This window comes from Curcuma longa, chromosome 14 (genome assembly GCF_044706935.1).
Source record: "Curcuma longa cultivar G26 ecotype Majalengka, Jawa Barat chromosome 14, ITB_CL_G26_1.1, whole genome shotgun sequence".
Taxonomy (NCBI): Eukaryota; Viridiplantae; Streptophyta; class Magnoliopsida; order Zingiberales; family Zingiberaceae; genus Curcuma; species Curcuma longa.
The window spans coordinates 2583174-2590805 of NC_133874.1; the positions used below are offsets into that span (position 1 = coordinate 2583174).

General features: G+C 29.8%; 1 protein-coding gene across 1 annotated transcript; it reads right to left on the reverse strand.

The window, feature by feature from the left end:
• Positions 1-3644: 3644 nt before the first annotated feature.
• LOC141845620 (toMV susceptible protein tm-1(GCR26)-like) lies at positions 3645-7399 on the reverse strand. The gene is made up of 4 exons (XM_074733682.1): positions 7073-7399; positions 6706-6884; positions 6289-6542; positions 3645-3963 (listed from the first exon to the last, which is right to left on the reverse strand). The coding sequence occupies exons 1-4, from the start codon at positions 7313-7315 to the stop codon at positions 3806-3808; spliced, it is 834 nt and encodes a 277-aa protein (XP_074589783.1). The 5' UTR covers positions 7316-7399; the 3' UTR covers positions 3645-3805.
• Between the last annotated feature and the right edge of the window lie 233 nt (positions 7400-7632).

Genomic DNA, 7632 nt, shown 5'->3' on the forward strand with positions numbered 1-7632 from the left:
AATAGTTTACAAAGCCTTGCTCACACTATCCAAGAAGTGCTAGGAGAAGTGCTGCTCCAATCAGGGCTTCCGCATCAGATCATCGATTTTGTTATATTGTTATTGATAGATGCTTTTAATTTTAACTGTGCTTGTTTTTAATTAAAATCTATAAGAGATTGTCCGCCACAGGATGGTATCCGAAAAGGAACAGACATCTCTTATGCATAGACTTTAGAGTAGCACCTGGTGGTGTGAACCAAGTAAATCTATTTTGTACTTGCCTTTCTTTATTTTCTATTTAGTTTATATTTTCATTGCATACTAGTTTGGTAGAGAAAAACTAACATGAAAGAACAAGAAAAGTGTGAGCATTATTCACCCTTCCTCTCTAATGGTATTTTCAGTCCTTCAATTGGTACCAGAGTCCAGGTAGGCTCTTCACTAGACTAACTGTCTTAGGAGCAAGCTAGAGGTGTTGTTATTTATTTTATTATTATTTTTGTTCATACAAAAGTGTATAAAATAGAGCACGAAGAAAAGGTCAGTCAGAACATCTACGAACAACCACCGTACATGATAGATGATTTCAGGTTTTGGAAGCGAGCAATGGAAATTTTTGTACTGATGGGTAGCTTTGACAAATGGGCAGCATTGAAAAAGTCTTCTCAAAATTCAAAAGCAATCGAATAGCTTACTCAAGCCGTAAAACAATACGTTATTAGTAGGGTTGGAATTCTCAAGTGCAAAGGCCCTATAAAGGTTGGAATTTATTTTCCAAAAAAACTCTTTTAAGTTTATCAACTAGTAATTAAATCTGTAATCAATTTATTACTTATTAACATTAATTAAATAGGTTAATGCACTAAATTAAACAATTAATAAATCTGCACTTATCAATACATATCCTAATCAATAACCATTTAATTAATTAATCAGCTTCTATCACTTCTAATCACATTATTAATTACGCAATTAATAAATTAAGATAATTAACCTAATTAAATCCATTCATCCGTTCCTCAATTAAACATTCAAACCATCTAATTAATTGGAGGAATTAATCTATTGATTTAAACCAACCTTTAATTAAGTGAACCTATTTACAATCGGATTAAATTAAACCTATTGTTACCTGACTTCTCAGGTCTTATGCCAAAATTAAAAGAATCTTCTTCCCTTTTAACATATATGAAAAAGAATACTAATTACTTTTTGATGTCTTAAATCTTAAGGACTTTTTTGATAATATTTATGAGGTAATCCTTAGTCAAAATATCTTTCGTTTTTGAAAGACCATTAAATTTTCAACATATCCATCTGAAAACCACCACTTAATTTTTGAATATTTTTAAAATCATTTTGAAAAAAATATTTTTACAAGTATTTATTTCTAAGATTTTTTTAAAACCTTTTCAAACTCATATTCAAGATTATTTTGAAAAGTCTTTTTCAAAAATAACTTTCCAAGTCTTTTAAAAAAATATGTTAAAAAGATTTAAAATCTATTTTCAAAATAATTTTCTATCAAAATAATTTTGAAGATATTTAAAATATTTTGAAACCTTTGTTGAAGAAGTTTTAAAAGATATTTTCAAAATATATTTTCAAAATTTTTTAAAAATAATTTTTTTTAAAATCTTGTTAATATTTAATTTTGAAAACTCTTCTTTTACAAATTTGTAAAACTTGGTCTTTCAATGAGACATTTCTCTTAATCTAACACTTCCTTATGACATTTTTATTAACCACAAGAAACACATACCTACATATATGGGGATTAGGAGATTATGGATTGACATAAGGATGCTATAAGCTTAGGTGTTGGTCAACAATTTCCATTTTCAAAGGTGTATAAATTTTCAAAATATTATATATAATTACACTCAATCAATGAAATTATTAAATATTATTATGTGAATCACTATTTTGAAAATACTTTTAAGAAAATAATTCTATAGAATTTCAAAATCCATTTCCAAAATAATTTTCCAATTTATTTTTCCTAGCATCTCACCTATTTTGTGTTTTAGTACACATAATATATGATAATTTATATATTGTTGTGTGATGAATCTTTTAATTTTAATTGTGTAATTAAATTTTTTGATAGTTCGTCTTGTTAGATTTGAACATAGTTTGATCTTGTGTTAGATTCAAATTTAGCTTTGGCACCAAGCAAGTATTTTTAAAATAAACTTTCAAACTGTAGTGAATCACCAAGAACATCATTAAAGTAACAACGGGCCTTAGATAAAGTTGTTCCAAAATATCTCACCCAAGAGATTTAATATAAAGTCTTAGTATAACTAGTTCAGATTAAACTGAGATAGCTTCAGCTAGATCCATTAAGTTAATTGCACCAGATAGAATACTCATGATTTAACCTAGACATGCATCAATAGAGCTTCCTTAGCCTACTATCATCTCAACCATATCCAATAGCTTTGATCAAGATTATATCCCTTTTTCCTATAATCGACTTATCTATCCGTTCTAAAATAAATTTTAAGTACGTGGATAGAATGCATAACATGACATATAACAATTAGTTTAAGACGATCATGACAATTCATATCAATCATATCATAATTGGAAAATTAGTTTATAATAATATATCAAAATTTTGATTTAATACATTTTGTGTTAATCCTTAAATGTACCAATCTACTTTGATATATTTTATATTTTATATTTTTTATTGCTTTCCTGGATATGATTTTGTTAATTTGTTTCAAAGTTATAGAGTACTTACTATAAATTGATTTATGAATTTTAATTTTTTAATTTTGATTTAACTTCGACTTGGAACCCAAGTCTATAATTTGACAGTTTCTAAAATTAATATTTTTTTCTAACTTATTATTTTTATTTTTCAAAATATTTTTTTATTTTTATAATTTTTTAAAAATTATATTTTCTGAATTTTTGAACTTTAAAACCTTATCTTTTGAAGTTTTAAATTCAATGATTGATTTTTAAAATTTCTAATATTCAAAAACTGATTTTTGAAAATCAAATTTGGATTTTTAACATTTTTAAAATTCAAATTAGGATTTTTAAAATTTGGAAAATTTATTTTATTTATTGTTAAAATTCAAATTCTGATTTTTAAAATTCTTGAAATTATAAATTTTATTTTTGAAAATTAGTTTCTGATTTTTTAAATTTTAAAATTTTAAAACCTATTTTTTTGGATTTTTAAAATTTAAAGACTATTTTTATAATTTGAAAATTTCTTATTATCTTCAATTAAAATTACATTATCATTAATTTCAAATTATTTGAATTTTTCTTTAGATTTAAATTATTAATCAGATTTGAATTAATTAAATGATAGTCATCTTGATTAATTAAATTATTAATTGAATTATCCTTTTAATTAATATTATTAGATTTAGATTTTGATCAATCATCAAGATTTAGATAGTTATTTTGATTGAACAGATCTTCACTTTGATTGAACACATCATCAATTTGCCGTAAGCTATTCGATACTTAGTTGAAGTACGAACTTTAAGGGTATAACAATTATAAATGACTTAGGATCCTTCATCTAGGAAGATCTACCTCATTGACCTCGAACAAATGAAAGATAATCTCCATTGTAAAAATATTCTTGCCAGTTAACAACAATAATTGGTGCTACCCTCTTCCGAAATTAATGGGAGGAAATATAAATAAATAAATAAATAAAAAGATGGAAGACATTACATTGTGCTCAAACAAACAACTCTTGTTGCAGAATTTAAGACAAAATCCCAACAGCAAAGAAGTGTAATCGGCCATAGTATAAGTAACACGTAGGATAATATATTGAGAGCTTTTAGTCTCTCTTGATGCAGATGCTTTTGTACTCCTTTACATTATTTGTAATAGCTTGTTCAACTGGAAGCCTCTCCATGCTTGATGCACCATAAAACCCATGAACTCCCTTTGTACTTTTGAGTATGAACTCAGCTTCTTTTGGACCCGAAATAGGACCTGTGTAGAATTTTTAACCAAAATTAAATTTGGCATGACTCTTATTGGTGAGATTTCATTGCAAAAGAAATGCTGAATATATATCGGTATCTAGGATTCCATCATCCTGCCTCTTGTAAATGTTAGATATTCAACAAATTAAAAAAAATAATTATTGATGGTGCCATTATCTGATCAAGATATAAATGGCACCAAAAATAATATATTGACTGAAGTTTCATTCGTCATTTGTTCTTTCTTCTTCCAGGTAATATACAAACAATATCTCTGGATTTAAAAAGATGCTACTCTCAATCAATAAAAGCTGTAGGGTTTAGGGTTCATATTGTTGTGAGCAATCTTTAAGTCCTAAACCTTTCACTTTCATTATCCTTTACTGATCTTCAATGACTATCAGTTTCTGTTGAATCACAAAATATGCTCTTAGATGTGATTAAATACATAAACTGTCTTCTTCCTCTCAGACACAAAGCAGCGAGGGACAGTTGTTTTCCATGTTGTCCATTTTGGATTATAATAGTTTAATTTTTAGGTATATTCCTATAACTTTTTTCTTTCACACTTGCCACTAATTATACATTTGCCCAAAAACAATTAACTTTGTTTGAATGATGTGCATTATTTGCATGTATCTTAATGCCAATAGTCATTTTTACTGATAATTGATAAGTAAAGGCTAAGTTGAAAGAAAGAAATCTTTTGCACATCTTATCTAATAACTGGAATAGATACAATTTATTTGCTCAAATTATAAGGGTAATCCTATACTCATTTGCATATATACTAATCTTAATTGAAAATTTTGCTAATCACATACAATTACTATTTGGTAGGAATTCATATGCTAAATTCATATTTGATGTGGTAAACATAGAAATCAACAAGTTTTGTAAGGGAAGAAACTGCCTTTTGTCATTTTTATCTAAAAATGTTAGATGGTTAGGTTACAAGTCTTGTGTTCCTTTTAGTTATATTTTATGCAAAGATGTGAGTGATTTCTCAATTCTATATGTAATATGATTAACTTAGTGTCCAATTTAATTTACAGATATGGACAAACAACGTTGTTCAGTTACAGGAAGTAACATGTATTGAATGAGTTACACACGGTGCATAGGATCCATTTGTTTAGAAATGAGGGGCAACTAGTTATCCTTGATAGATTGTCTTGGATAGGATGGAGAATGGCGCTTGAGTGCAAAGGCAAAAGGGGGTTTGACTGTGGGATCCACTAGTTAAGCAGGATGAAAGTTGACCTTGGAGATCTGTGGTGTAGAATGGAAAGGTGTCAATCAGTTGCTAAAAGCTGATCAATGGATAACACCCAGGAGTTCACAATATTAAGGATCATTAGGCAAGTGGGATGCTAACAAATAAATTGAAAAAGAACCTTGATCGAGCTTCTCCTTTGATGTGCATGGCCATTAAGATGCTAGAGTTGGTTCACCTTAATAATATATTCAACCAATGAAAACCTTTTTTTCTTTGAAGTTATTTCTTAAGGGACTTGATAGGGCTATTCAGATAAAGATGCAATATGGATCATTTCTATTCACTTGTGAGTGTTTCAAAACCTTAAAACCCTTTTTATTGGCAGAGTTTGATAATTTTATTTATTTTAAACACTGTAGTTGTTCTTTTCATGTGTGTCAGAACTTACCTAGAAAAGAAATGAAACCAAATAGGACTCCCATAAAAAAAGTATCTCTTTAGGCTAAATTCATCTGGAACTCACTTGAATTATATTTAGTGGGGGACTATCCAATAGATAAGAAAATTGAACCTTTTATCTTGAAGTTAAAAGAACTAGGAAAACTATCATTTGTACTTTGAGGTTGGTATATCAAAATAAAGTAATTTTATATTTTTGGTGAATGGCAAATGAAATGTCTCAGCCCTTCAACTGATCCCTATATTCTTAGAAAGGATCTACTAGTTGTTCAGATGAAAGACAAGCAACTAGAGTGGGAGAGTCAGACTTGGAAAGAGAATTCTCCCCTTCTTCACTCGCTTACCTATTTTTATCATCAGCACTAGCGCACAAATAGTGGAGCTATTACACTATTTTATAGGTTAGTGTTACTCTACTCACTAAACAATTAATCATTGTGATATGACCATGGATATGTATATAACTTAGCAATGGGTGTCAACCAACTACTAGGGCTTTGTTCCTTATAGGGAGAGTTGAAAGAAGATAGTTAACAAGGTTCGTTAGCTATTAGTCTTTTGCTTTATCTAGGAAAAAACTACCATTTGCAAATACTGAAATATATGTTGGTAGCATGCCATTTATTTCTGCTTTTACTATGAGTAAAGAAGTACCTCCATGGCAAAGAACAATGATTTCAGAATTAATTCCTATTGCAGCATCTGCAATTGCTTGAACACGTCCAACACTACCATCAAGAGTTATCGCTGTCTTGGCACCAATAGATCCTGATGTTGTTAGACCCATATGCGCTACGATGATGTTGGCACCAGCCTTGGCCATAGAAACAGCTTCATCTGGATTGAATGCATATGGGGTTGTTAATAACCCTAATTTGTGAGCTTTGTTAATCATCTCAACCTCCAACCTGGTAAAGCAACATGTACACTTCAATTTAGTCAAAAAAGGACTACGTTGGATATTTCTATTGCCATATTGTCATTGGAAGTGGTTGTTGATTCATCTCACCCTACAGATCCTGGAGATATTAACAAAATAACATCTAATTTTAAAGCATCTGAGAAACATACCCATAGCCCATTCCTGTTTCTTCCAAGTTTTGGCGGAAATTACCATCAAAGAGTCCGACTGTTGGAAAGTTCTGAACACCAACAAATCCTGTTGCTTCTACCTGTCTTAGAAAATAGTCCATTCTGCGGAATGGATCCGTGGCACATACTCCAGCAAGAACTGGTACTCCTTTCACCACCTACATTGCAATAAAGATTGGATTACTGTAAAAAATCAACAGTGGTTTTCATCATTAGGAAATGGTAGCTTTGTTTTCTTCTTATTATGTTTGATGTATAATTGTTAGCGACCATAGTATTATGATGCTCAAAACAGTTAAAATTGTGAACTGTTTTCTCAAACTTCTCAAAGGACTAAGGAACTCACTGGTAGCACTTCATTGGCCATGTCAAGAACAACTGCATTTGCATCAGCAAATGGCAATAACCCAGCCAATGACCCTCTTCCAGCCATTCGAAAACGCCCAGAGTTGTACAAGACTATAAGATCCACTCCACCAGCTTCTTCAAACTTGGCAGATATTCCCGTCCCTGCACCTGCTCCTATGATAGGTATACCTTTAATGATCTGTTGCTTCAAATTGTCCAATAATCTCAGTGTCCTTTTCATGGTCTCTGAAACAATGATAAGAAACAGATAACATCAAGATGTTTAAGCTGAATCATGTAAGCCAAAAACCATTGTCCACGCTCCGACAACATAAAACTATGGTATTCTAATGAGCATGAGTATCTGGTACAAGTATGGGTCTACATAACATACTGTTATTTATCCAAATAAGGATATAAGGACTTAGAAAACAAGGATCAAATTCTGTACATATAGGTATGGTGACACATTGTTAAAATAATTTTACTTACATACTATTACAATACATGCATTCAACACAACACTTATAATGTTTATATAAATATTAATATTAATTT

Excerpts from the sequence above, each read along its gene's own strand:
- LOC141845620 (XM_074733682.1), bottom strand. The coding sequence starts at position 7,315 with ATGAAAAGGACACTGAGATTATTGGACAATTTGAAGCAACAGATCATT. Across the intron at positions 6,885-7,072 it reads TGGCCAATGAAGTGCTACCA|GTGGTGAAAGGAGTACCAGT; the intron begins GTGAGTTCCTTA and ends ATTGCAATGTAG. Across the intron at positions 6,543-6,705 it reads GAAACAGGAATGGGCTATGG|GTTGGAGGTTGAGATGATTA; the intron begins GTATGTTTCTCA and ends TTGCTTTACCAG.